The sequence below is a fragment of the Porites lutea genome, chromosome 2 (genome assembly GCF_958299795.1).
Source record: "Porites lutea chromosome 2, jaPorLute2.1, whole genome shotgun sequence".
Classification (NCBI taxonomy): Eukaryota; Metazoa; Cnidaria; class Anthozoa; order Scleractinia; family Poritidae; genus Porites; species Porites lutea.
The window spans coordinates 35,151,091-35,164,978 of NC_133202.1; the positions used below are offsets into that span (position 1 = coordinate 35,151,091).

General features: G+C 39.0%; 1 protein-coding gene across 1 annotated transcript; it reads left to right on the forward strand.

Annotated features, from left to right (window-relative positions):
- Positions 1 to 574: 574 nt before the first annotated feature.
- Positions 575 to 1,009, forward strand: LOC140926103 (uncharacterized). The gene has a single exon (XM_073375899.1). The coding sequence runs from the start codon at positions 575 to 577 to the stop codon at positions 1,007 to 1,009; it is 435 nt and encodes a 144-aa protein (XP_073232000.1).
- The last annotated feature ends 12,879 nt before the right edge of the window (positions 1,010 to 13,888 follow it).

The following is a 13,888-nucleotide window of genomic DNA, read 5'->3' on the forward strand; positions in this document are numbered from 1 at the left end:
TGAACAACTTGTATCGTGCTGCATATCGTTATCGAGTAAAACGCTCTCAAGTGCTTTGTTGACTCCAACAACAACCGGCTTATACTCCATATAGACCTGCGAGGAAACGCTTTCGCCGCAACAGAGTAGTTGTAAATGATATTGATTCTCAGTGGAAGGCTGATTTAGTGGACATGCAAATTCTGAGTCGGTGGAATCGTAAGTACAAGTGTTTACATACTTGTATCGGTATATCTTATGGAAGTAGACGTAGGTTATTCGCTTGAAATCAAAGACAGGCTCTTCATTGGTAGAAGCCTTCAAAAAAAATCATCAAGCGGGGAAGAAAAAGTTACGAACAGGTACCGGGTCTGAATTCAAAAACAAAACTTTTCAAATATTCCTCAAAAATGAGAATGCGCATCATTTCAAGAAACAACGAAACCAAAGCTCATGTGGTTATAAGCGCATTGATAGGACCTTGAAACAGTTAATGTGGCGGATGTTTACCACGACCAGTTCCTGTCATTATTTAGACAAACTTGACAGTTTGGTCAATGGAAATTATAATCAGAGTGTGCATCGAAGTACCAAAATGAATCCTGCAGATGTAAATAGGTTCAATGCGCAAGATGTCTGGAAAACCTTGTTTGAGAAAAACTTGAAACCAATAAAGTATAAATTCAATTTAGGAGATCAAGTCAAGATCAGTAAGCATAAGCGAATCTTCAAAAAAGGTTACTTGCCATCCTGGACAGAGGAGACATTTACCACTGCACAGAGATTACCCCGAGATTATTCGGTGTATCACCTGGAGGAAGCTGACGGTGATTTCATCCAAGGAAACGTTTATGAGCAAGAGCTGCAGAAAGTTATAGAAACGCTAGATCACCTGTTTCATGTTAAAAAAGTTTTAAAGTTCCGAGGAAAAGGTGCAAACAAAGAAGCACTGGTCCACTGGAAAGGCTTCCCGAGCAAGTACTATTCGTGGCTGCCTTCTAAGCAACTGGTGGTATTGCAACAGGCATGATTCAAGACAACGACTTTTACATAACACTTCTCAATAGTAATTTATTTTTAACCAATTCCAGGTCTTCTTACCCAGTGGCGTTACCCTGAAAAATTTTTTTGAAAGATGGAGAGAATAGGGAAGTGAGACTACATCTTAATGGTAGGTATATACGATCGTTCAAGAAAAAGGAAGGTCGTCGCGTGCGTTACAATTTACAAACAAACTAACTTCAGAAGAGCTGAAAGTTACAGGAACGAGGGCTCTTTTAGCCAACCAATGATGCATCATTTATATATGAAAATGAATGTAATCTGTTTGGTGCTATTAAGCGAATACCCCGTGGTTACGAAATCTTACAATCATGAATTCTTCAAGAGCAATTTAGTTAGCAAGTTTTCACAAAATAATGCTGTGGAAAATTACAGAAAATACCAAAAAAAGCAAGGGTCAACAATAATTATGGCCTGGTCCCTTATAATAACGGAGTGGTCAAGATAAAAAAGCCCATCAGCCCCAACTTTGACCACTCAAACAGATTTCTGACAGATTACATACCGCAAAACTTTGCTTTCACTTATGCCTATGTTGCCACACCAGGAGCCTAAAAATCGGCTCCTGGTCACACCTTGTTTTTATTGCTAAATATCATTCTAAATAGCTTTACGAAATACCGTAAAATTCCGAAAATAAGCCCCGGGGCTTATATTTTTCAAAGGCCCTTTTTGAGGGGCTTATTTTTGGAGGGGCTTATATTTGGAGGGGCTTATCTACGGAGGGAAATTTGCGTTTCAAAATCAATTGGGCTAACCTTATAATTGGCAGTAAATTAACCGTTTTTGCTTTGTTTTACTTTGTATTTGAGGTCAATTTTCCAAGTACAAGCCCCCGAGGGCTTAAATTTGGAGGGGCGATTTAACGGAGGGTTTTTTGCGTTACCGCCTTGGGGGGCTTATATTTGGAGGGGCTTATACATGGAGGGGGGCTTATATTTGGAGGGGCTTATACATGGAGGGGCTTATTTTCGGAATTTTACGGTATTTTGTTAGTAGGGGGGTTTTGAACATGATTGAAATCTAGAGATAGTGACAAAAACCAACACAAAAACAGTCACAAAACGAGACGCATGAAACAACCGCAATCTAATATTCTTGTTACACCGATATAATTAATGGCTCCTTTGGCTGCTATTCTGACGTTTTTGAAGATGGAAGTAGTATCACAGCTAGTCCCGGGTTAGGTATACCGTTTATTACCAGTTTCACGGTTCCTGAGACTTAGGGCCTGTTAACATAAAGGTGGGGGACCCCAGGTAGGTGAGGTAACTTGCTCAGGTGGGGTAAAAAAAAATAACCCTCCTTTACATGGAATCTTACAACCCCGCCATCCTTGGGTACACTTTCTGGTCGCTAAGCACGTAAAAAAGAAAAATGCTGGGAAACCACGTTTACGCTCACTTGCTGCTCTTGCCGCAACCTTTAGTACTGTGGCATGCACCAAAGTGAATTTTTGCGCGAATTTGAAGTATCACGAATCCGACCCCAACTAGCGTGGGTTACCTCACCTTGAAACGTTAACATGTAATGACAAGTAATACTTGATAAATAAGGCTGAGGCCACACAATAAGGCCTCCTCTAATTGAAATACATTTGAAAAGGAGAAGAGAACCCCAGAAGCTGAGTACTTGCAAGTTATGAAGCAAAGATGAGGCCATCTTAGAAATGACTTATGAAAATGTGGGCGGACTGTGGGCTTGCTTTAAGGGCACAGTAATAATCAACTTAATTATACAATCAATAAGCTAATAATGGATGGGAATGCCAGATGTTCGAGTGAAATTGTTGTTTACAACATGATAACAGCATTCTGAGTGATTTAAGGTATTGAATAACAATTTTCAATCAAAACACCACAGGAGCCCCAGCAGGTGAAATTTACAATAATTAAATCCTGTTTAGCATGCTTCAGTGGCATATTTGCATTGGGCACCCCCTCTAGTATTCATGGTACTGCAATAAGCTAACGCTGTGCAAAGTTTGGTGCTGACCTTAAGAGACCTGAGTAATAACTCTTCCAAACTTATAAAGAGATCATGCGTGATTTGCTAATCATCAAAGTCTATAAGGCGACTGATGTAATTAGCCTTCTCATTTTCCGTTCGTGGGATCCACTGCACCTCCAAACGAATATAGTGCTCCGCGCAAAACTGAAAAATTTTAATAGCAAGCCTGTGCAAATCCAATTTCATGCTTCCGACTTGTATAATTCTAGCCGCCGTCTGGCCATCAGTGAGCCACTTGACAAGTGAACCTTCAAAAAAGACTCTAGAGAAAAATCAATGGTCGCAAGTTCTCTCCAAGTAGAGCTCTTAGAACATTCTGAAGGCTCCCAAAGCTTGTGACACACACAATCCTCATTAACGGTAATAACAGAACCATACCCTGTAGCGCTGGAAACGGAGTAAGCGAAACGCTGTGGCTTATAAAAGAGAAAACAATCGCGCACTTTGATGAAATTTAGGTTGTTTTTCCAAAAATATAGCTCCTCAATAATGCAATAGGGATCCATCTGAACTTTCGCGTCCCAGTGCTGCGCGCTTAATGTAGACATGATGCAGTGCCTAGTCATGATCCTAGAAATGTTCCCGGAAAGAGACGCTGTAGAAATTATCTTCCCTGTAAAGGAGGCCAATCTTCTGGCAGAAAGAACAAAATCGGAGTCGATAATACTGTCAATGGTACTAGTTATTTCGGCAACCCTCCTATCCACAATTTCAATGGTTCCACGAGCGCTATCCCAAGTGATACCCAGCCAATCAAGCCTCTTTCAAGGTATCCACACTGACTTATCCTCGTTAGTAACGAAACCTGCCTTAAAAAGGTCAGTTCTAACGGCATCCGCTACAATACTGCACACTCGAGAATCCTTTTCAATACCCCATTCGTCGTCAAGAAAAACTGCAACGCAAATGCCTTGATGCCTCGAATGTTTCTCAAGCGGCTTAAGAATTTTTATGAACACGTGACGGGCGGAAAATAATCCGAAAGGTAAAACTGTAAACCCATAGAACTTCACTTGATTGGAATTGGAATGCTTCCAGGAAAAACCAAGATATGTTTGATGGCCCTCAAAAATTTCAAAGTGGTCGTACCCACTTTTCAGGTCAAAGGAAAACATATATGCACCCCGCGAGAAGAAAGACATAGCTGTTTTCCAGTCTTCGTATTTAGCATGCATCTTACGAAGAAACTTGTTGACGTATCTTAAATCAAGAATGAGCCTCTTCTTTCCATTAGCTTGAACAGATACGGACAAGGGGTTTACCAGCCGGGGCGGTACACTGGTTTCCACAACACGACCCGACTCAACTAAGTCTTGAATAGCCTCCTCAACAAACTCGGTATGTGAAAGAGACGCTCTGTTGTTTTTTAAAACCGCTGGTTCCGGAAAACTAACGAAAGGTAACAAATATCCCCTTTCTATAACGTTAAGAATAAAACTGGGGGTTCGAATATGCTTCCAAAATTCGAAGTTTCTACGAAGATTTCCATTGACGTTGACACACGGCGGACAAGTACTTAACTCAAACTCAAACAAGTCGCTATCGCAATGTACCTGAGCGATATCAGCAACCTCCTCATCAAAAACATTACTGCTTTGCACCGGGTGGAGTGTGGGCTCCGTGACTGGGTCTGTAGGGGCTGTATGAGTATCCTGGGGTGAATATGGTTCTGCGATAAGCACTTCGTGGGCTATCCCAGGAGGCAGTGTATTCTCTTGCCAAGTGGCCGAGTTTGTGACATTTAAAGCACCTCGCGCGGTCCACGTAAGCATCTCTACCGTCTGAAAACAGATGAAATAAAAGCAGTATCAAAATTAGATAAAATGAAAAAACACCCGTAGAAACCTAAGAAAAGGGAGGGTGGGTGGGGCCAGATCTTAAACGTCCGAAGCAGAAAACGGCCCAAAAGTGCTAAGGTCGCAAGCGAGAGAGAGAGAGAACAAACTGAAAACAGCATCTTAAACAGGGAAAACGAACCAATCGGAAGCTACGACAAACACACTGCGACACCTAAAGGCGACAAACTGTAGGAAAGAATGTGAAGCTAAAATAACAGTGGAAAATATATTTACTTTCTCATCCGCTTCGCTCAAACGAACGTAAATTATTTACCGCTTAAATAACCCCCAAAACCAGGCGAGATCAGATATGGGTGGATTGTGTGCGAACCCTAACAAGCGAGAGAACAAAACAAAGTACTCCAAAAAAGGTCAGACAAAAACTGAGAGAGCGCAAAAAGAAAATCAAAATACAGGCTAGCTCATCGCGAAAAAGCTGCTAAACCGTGGAAGTCGAAGTTGCTTTGAACTTTTTGTCTGGTCCACGACGACCTTGTGTAGGCTGTCTCCTTTTCCTGCTTGCTGCCTCCTTAGCTTTCTTTAAGCGTTTCTCGTCCCCTGAGCCAGACGCTAACTCATCCGAAACATATTCGTCGACCACTTTCCAACCATCAGCGCTCTTGTCAGCAATTCTGATCAGCTTCTGCCGCTTACGAATGAACACTTTTCCTTCATCTACCAAATTATCCACTTGATTATTTTTGGAATCGTTAGCCGAGCGAATTCTATCGAAAACGCTGTCCATCTGAGCATTAAGCTCAAACTGCTTTTGGTTGCCTTTAAACTTCATTTAAGTCACTTGCTTATCCAGCTTAGATTTCGACTCGAGTTGCTTCGTCTTTTCGTCTCGCTAGACTCTAAGTATGTTTTGAACATTGAAAAAACTTCGTTGACCATCGGCGATTCATCTCGCTCCAAAGACCTAGGAGTATAGGCATACTCGACGAGATCTTAAACGTCCGAAGCAGAAAACAGCTCAAAAGTGCTAAGGTCGCAAGCGAGAGAGAGAGGGAACAAACTGAAAACAGCATCTTAAATAGGTAAAACGAACGAATCGGGAGCTACGATAAACTCACTGCGACACCTAAAGGCGACAAACTGTAGGAAAAAAATGTGAAGCTAAAATAACAGTGGAAAATATATTTTCTCGTGGGTTGACTTTTTAGTGGCACGTTTTATTTCAGGATATACGAATAACTGAATATGGCATTAATTTTGCTTAATTTTTGCCCATTTTATGCATCGGGGAGAAAAAAATAAAAAACGTTAAAAAATATTGTTCAAACGATCGGACGTAAACTTCCGTTTTTGTAACTAGGGCCCACAGGGCTTTATTCGTGCTGAGTTTGAGGCCATGTCATTTTTTGGCTTTTTCCATTTTTAGCTGATAATTACGCGGAGTCGCTCTTAAGGCCTCTCTGTGCATAGACAAGTTACAGCTCCCCATGAATTAGAAGTTATACTGTTGTTTACTTAAAACGAGAGCTTGTTTCAGCGTTTTTTTTGTTCCTCTTTAAGCAAATTCTTCTGCTTCTGTCTCCGCTGTAAGAAAAAATCAACTCCTTATATTAAGATGATAAATTGCCAAGATATCTTTTGTAGTCATAAGATAAAGCAGAAGCAACATCGGAGGGTCCATCTCTCATATTTATCCACTTCAATTTGTTTGCAGCCAAATCAAACGACCTTTGCGATGTACATAAGCTTGCAAAATATGAGGTGCAATCACTTCTTTGTTAAGGTGAGCGAAAAAGTTATTGTTTATTTTTGTGTATGCACCTGACATTCAGATTTAGTTACACGCCTTCTACATTTAAATATTAAAGATATGGTACAACTACCTTTCTCTAAAAAAATTCGACGGTCAACAATCCAAATACAGTGGAAAACCAAAACTAACTCGCTTAATACGGAGAGAATAGAGAGATTTAGAATCACGTTAATGGCAAACAACGAACGTGAATTTGTACCACGTGACCAAGTTTTCTCTTTACTTGTCTTTTACTGCTAATTACTTCTTCAAAACAATTATTAGTTACATGCTAGTTTTATCCATAAGAATTGTTTTGGACTGTTTTTCCTGTTTTGAAAATTGCTCAATTTTAATTTCACGTTTGCTGTTTGCTGTAAGCGTAATTCTAAATCTCTTTAATGATAAATGATCGAAAGGTTTCTTTAGAATAAACTTGTTACAGTTACAGTTAAGAAGTTAAGCAAGATTTCCCTGTAAAAATGTCTCCCTAGTCTTTATATCGGTAAAACATGTTTCCATGACGTTTGTTTGCTGGCTTTTTTTCCCCTGAGAGCCCACTTAATTGAGGGTTTAGGTTAACCCTACGCAAAAATATGCAAATGAGGATCGTGTCGTCATCTTGTCTTCATCGTAAGCTTTGAAAATATCGTCGGGAATAGGCTGTCTCCTCCTCAGAGGCTTCCGCTGGGTATCCCAAAAAATAGCAATAATCAAAAAATAGCAAACGCGCGGGGGACGATGGGAAGTGGGAAAAGGCGGAAGCCTCTGCCATGTGATGCATTTAAGACTTGAGCTAGGCTGCAGTATCCGCATAGATGTTTACAAAATCACGGACGGATTTCTCTTTTCGTGCGACCCTTTCAAAAGGTAAATCAAAGTGGAGAACTGAGATGCTTTAAATACTCTTAGATTGATGAACACTGATGTCAAGATTATTGCGAATTTCGTGAAAACACGGGAAGGAAACGGCTTGACTTTCGCAGAGGTCCTTCGTTGCTCCGCACGCTTTTCCGTTTTTAGCTTTTGTACTGTGAAACTCGTGAGGTCAACTTGTGGCAAGTCTTGGAAACGGTGAGCACCCGCGGAACATTTGAACAGACTTCAGTTAGAGCGATTAGTATTTATTCCTTAAAAGTAACCAGATAAACTGCGACATAAAATTTGTTTTCGATAGTTTGCCACTCTGTTATGTCTAACTGGAAAATTAAATCGAAGCATATGTTCATCAGTTGTTCAAGCATCTTTCACTCTATTGCATGTGTAATTCAGGTCAGGGAAGTTAAAACCCCTGGTGAACAAAGCTTGAGAGCGTGGACTGTGGAATGCCAGGTCTTAATTACAAGTTTTATTCCAAGTAGGGTAGACTTCTTATTAACTCAATGCTGTTTACATTCCAAAATGCTTGATGGCCAATTCGAATTCAACTCAAGTGTACTGGCTAAGACCCTCACATAGAATAACTCGTTCATACGTTACAGAAAAAAAAATGTTTAAGCCACAAAATAAATTCCGAGAGGTTTTGAAGAAAGGTAATGAATGTCTTAACCTGTTGTAATATTTGAAAAGACGACAAGACTTAATTAATTTCGTTCAACCTGTCTTGTGCCTATTTCTATTTAAATAATTATTTCTTTAAATGCAATCGGCAGATTTGAAAGTGAAAAGTAAATGAAGGGTTAGGAGTAAGTGATTTTGTGTGGCTATTAGAATATGGAAGCCTTTCTTTTTTTGCTACTTCGTTAGAAGCCCAATACTCCAACAACATAACAGAAGCTCAAATTCCCTATTAAAAAACTGGTAACAGCCCTAAACTTTCTGTAAGGTTGTGTGGAACTTATGTTATGGGACAACTTTGTGTGATGGCAAGTAAGATTCAAATCAGAATTTTTGTGAGGGGTCAATTATGTTTAAAGAAACATCAATACTAGTCCTTGTTACAGAATAGGGTCCCATGTTTGCATGTTTGTTAGGAAAGGCTTTACCAGTAAATGCAATTTACTATCATTGACTGGAAAATACGTAAATCAAATAAAATAAGTAAGGTGGACAATTTAAGTCCCCAACACAGTGGATCCCAATTTGCCTCGTCCCTAGGCCTCATTTTTCCTCTCGGCCAAAGCGTTTCCGGTCACGTGGTCCATGCGAAAATGTGACGCCTAAACAAAAATCCTCAAAAGTGAGACAAAAGTGGGACAGCTCAATGGCGATGGTAAACAAGACCAGTGTTTCGAATTTCAAAGTTAAAAATACGTCGCTAAAACACACAGAAGGGAAAGGAATCTTCAAAAGAATCCTTAGTTTTCTTCAAGTTGACAAAGGAAGGCCTTTGTTCTTCGAGGAATTTAAAATACACGGAATGTTTATCACGGCCGATCGGAGCGCTTTGCTTGTTTTGAAACGCCACCAAGCAGCGAAGTTTTAAAGAGTTTTCAGGTACATTTAGTACTCTATAGTCAAGAAAATTACGCATTTGTGAATATTTTATCTTAAACGTTTTATTCATTTTGAGATCGGCTTAAGCGCCCTGATTTGAGATTTGTGTTGAATAATTTTTGCCACGTGCTTAGCCGATTTTACTTGCGTGAACGGATCCACGAGCCAAATTTGTGTCACGCGAATTGCTTTTAATTTCTCTGTCTATTGTTGTGTGTTCTTTCATTGAATAACATTTGCTCAAAACACGATCCTGAGACAACGCGTGCAAGTTGAATTTAAGGCTTCTCACATTTATAATACACGCATCACTTCTGTGAATGTCGGCGAATTTTATAGGATTTTTACTTTTAGATTCAGTTTCTGGGCACTTTTTGATACGCAGCTAATGAATTTTATTTGAAAGTATGGTTTTTCTAATTATTCAAGATTTGAGGTCTATGTTTACAACACACGGATCAATATTGTGTTTACTTCGAAAATTCGCGAGCGGCAAACTCCGATAGCTCAGTTGGAATGATGAGATTGAGGGAGCAGTGTAAATCTTCATAGGACTATGAATAACATTCTGATGACTTTTCAAAGCCGGTCGGCAAAAGTCGGTCCTACAAATATCCACAAGAGTGGTTAATAACCAAAATCTCCTGCTGCTTGCTTGCTTGCTGCTCACGACATTAACGTCATCTTTGAATTTCAAAAAGTAACGCACGCGTGCGCATTCTGTTTTTGTCTAGGCGTTTCCCGCCTGTTCGCCTCGGATACGTCACCGAAACGAATTGACCGAATGGGACTGGAAAAACACCGTACAGGGACTAGGCAAGATCACAATTAAGTTATTTTTGCTGTGTGAATGTTTTTTTTTTGTTGAATGTATTTCCTTGGATATCAAAAAAAAAAAAAAAAAAAATGCTTCACTGATTTCCTGGACTCTGGAAAGTTCACGGGATAGGTTTAGTAAGCCTTATCAATAACTTATTGTTATCTTACAACAGCTAGGGTGTGTGTTTTAATTCAGGGAGGCTTTGTGAGTCTGAACCCCCTGCTTAACATTAAGGAGATGTGAAGACACATTAACTCTTACTGTAGGTAGCCCATTTCCCTCGTTTTAAGACAATTTACTCATGCCGAATGCTGCTAATATTCGACAGACTGCATTAACCACATTAAGCTTTTTTAGCAATTAAATTTGACTAGTACGTATACTTTGAATAAATTATGAGAAGTTTTGAATAGTACAAGTGTATCTTCACTCATCCAGTTTCAGTGACACTTCCTATGCATTAAGAGGGTTAATGAAAACACAGCTTGGGTAAATAAAGTCATTCAATTCTCCACATAAATAGAAAATTAATAAAAAAATATAAAGCATTTTTTTTAAAAAAAAGCCATTTGCTTGAAATCCTACAGAAGATGTATTATGCCAAGTGGAGTGGAGTTTACATTGATTACTTTTGATGATTTGTGTGATTTTTCATTGTGAATAAAAAAGTCATGCCCACAGTCGTACTACTACTAGTATAATAATAATAATAATAATAATAATAATAATAATAATAATAATAATAATAATAATAATAATAATATTTTAAAATTTATAACGCGCCTTTTCCATGTAAATATGATCAGAAGCGCGTAGCAACTGATGCTTTAAATGTTAAAAGAAAATAGAAGCTAAAATGAATATAGTAATTAAAGCTAAAAAGTAAACAACGCTAATAATTTAAATAAAAACACTAAATATATTACATAGTAGGTTAAAAACATTACATATCAAAAGCTAGTCTAAAAAGATGCCGTTTAAGTAAAGATTAAAAACGTTCAAAATTGTCCTCAAAACGGATGTTAAGGCGCAGATTGTTCCATGAGTTAGGGCAAGCAGATGAAAAAGCACGATCCCCTAAAGTCTTTTTCAGTTTTAAACTAGGATGTTCAAGTTAAGATTAGACCGCTAGCTGAACGGAGATTATAGCGCGACTGTTTTTGTAATAACAATTAAGTCAATCAAGTAACCAGGCACATGACCGACGATAGCTTTAAAAGTAAGAGAAAGTATTTTAAAATCAATACGAAATTTGACAGGAAGCCAATGTAACGAACATAGTACAGGTGTTAGGTGACTGTACAAGGAACATTAGATATAAACCGAGCAGCTGCATTCTGCAAGCGTTGCAGTTTAAGTAGACGAAGATAGGGTAAACCAAATAGTAGGTTATTACAGTAATCTATACGACTTATGATAAAAGCGTGGGCCAAAGTGCGTGCAGATTCCAGAGACAGATACTTTCGGTACGCCGAATATTGTATAAATGGGAAAACCCAGATTTGCAAGTTTTAAGGATCTGTTCCTTCGCGTAGAATTCGGGGTCCATTGAGGTCAACAAAAAAATTTCCCGTTCGGGTAGGGGTTAGTATTTTGCTGCTTTTAGCCACTTCTGAATGAAGCATACATAACGTAAAAACAATAAAACGGTCAAAGAGTACTGGAAACAAGTTTGAAAAATAAAAAAGATGGCGGCCGAAACGCGGAGAATTTTTTCTGGCTTTCAAAGACGTTTTTTGGAAATTTTCTTCGCGCTGGCTACCCCTCACGGGTTCAGGTCAAATTCAAAGGAAAACAAAAAACCCAGTTTCTATCACAATCCTTGGTTTAAAAGACTGTGGTTCGCGATTTCTACAAACTTTGGTTGTAATCTTTCCGCGAAAGTCTACGCAGGTGAAAATCCATACAAAAATGGCGATTTTTTGGTTGGTTTTTAGCGCGAAAAACCCAGTGAAATCCGATAAGCTGGCATTAATCGAAGGTAAGATCTTGAATTTGATGTTTCTTGTATAAATATTCCGGTGGTACCCATTGAGATTTGGTTACGAGTAACTCACAATCAGAGACAAAAAACTCCGAAAGTTGCTTCAGTCTTATTATTCCGTCATATTTTAAAGACCAAATCGTGGCTCGAATGCGGCTCTAGCCTGTTAAATTCCCGGATGTGACCGGGCATTCTACGCGATGCCTGGATATTCAAGTTAGAATGGAACCATGTCCCTTGACAGGAGCAAGTTTAATGCTCCCTACAGAAAGCTAAGGCTATCAATATTTACTTTGGAAAGTTGCTGTTTCGCACCAATCAACATGAACTCAGTTTTGCCGTCATTAAGTTTAAGCTTATCCGTAAGCACCCACTTACGAATGTCCGATATACAGCGTTCCATGGCAACGACTGGATTTGTGCTTGAAGGTAGTATTTTTAGGAGCCTGTTGATCGAATCTGCTACCAGTTCCTCGAAGATTATAGGTACAGCTTTTGATACTAAACATATTGCTTATATAATTAGGATAGCCTAATTTATATTTAAATACTTATACTATAAGACTTGTGCACAGACTCATAAGTTGGAAAAAAATGAATTGTCTCCATAAATGCCTCTTATTAGCCGAGTTTTCGGTCAGTACTGTAAATTACGAACCGATTTTTTTTTCTTCATCGATTTATGCGCACCTGGGCCATAAATCGATGGAAAAAAACGAGCATCCGTAATTTACCTTACGGACCGAAAAAACAAGGCTAATAAGATGTTTATTATATGGCTTCTTCCAGTTTGGGCGACCGCAGACAAGTGCAAGATGCGCGATTTGACAGTCTTTTGACTCACGAAAACAATAGAACATAACAAAGGGGTTTCCGAGAAATTGTAAACAAATTCGCCGTGTTGAAAAAGTTTATGCGGTCAAAACTAAGAGCACTGTGAGTTATAGCTCTTTTTAGCTCTGGGCCCAGTTGTTTGAAGGCCGATTAGCGCTTAACCCGGGTTTGTTTTTCCTATGTTCAAAAAGCATTTTCTCGAATAATTTTCTCTGTAATTTTTAGAACTTTCAATCATCAACTTGTGAACAAAAAGAATTAAAACTAAAATGCTTTTTAATCTTTCAAATCTGAATTCAAATCTCGCACTAACCTTGGGTTATCTTAACCCAGCTTTGAACGACTCGGCCCTGGAGTATTTTGGAACCCGGACACTGTGTCTGCCTCGAAGTCGTTTCCATCTTTCTTCCGTTGTTCCTTATAAAAAAAAACAGTGCAAAAGGCAAAAAAGCTTTTCAAGTTAAGTTTGTTGTCATTGTTGAAGGATTCTCTCGTAAAATTTCTTTGGGAAAACCCCTCGAATTTCTGCCAGTTCATTCTCGTCTTCAATTGTGATCACCGTTAAAATTTTCAAACACTGAATAGAATGCTCTTCCTCGGTAAGGTTCAATTTTTTTACATCAGCTTCGTTCTCATTAAAACAAAGCTAGGTTAAAATTTGGAAAGGCAGTTTTAGCCAAAACTAAGAGCAGTGTAAGTATTCACTCGCCAATAAGAACGCGGGAGTCTTTTGAAAACTAAATAAACTTCTTTTGAGGACGTTGTGTCTGGCTCGAAGCCGCTTAATTTTATATTTTTTTCGTTGGTCTTTGAAAAAAAAAACTGCAAATAGCAAAGAAGCTGGTCAAGATAGTCGGGTGCAGGTCAGGAGCCGATTACTTGGAGCATCCATCTCTCATATAAGCCCTTGGAGTCAACCCTTTTCCGAGGAAAAATTATTTACAGAAATAGCTTTCGCGGAATATTTTTCACGCCTTCTCAGTAATATCCAATCAGAGCAGAGCTATGATCATACGTCACACGCTGAGTCACAGAAGAGGGATTTGAATTGCTGCCAACAATGGCGGTAGCCAGCGTGGAAAAGTTATCTGATGATAGTTCTGATCTTCTATCGGGTTAAAAATACCTGCTTAAAGCCTAATAACGAAAAGAAAAAGGTGATACACTCATGCGAC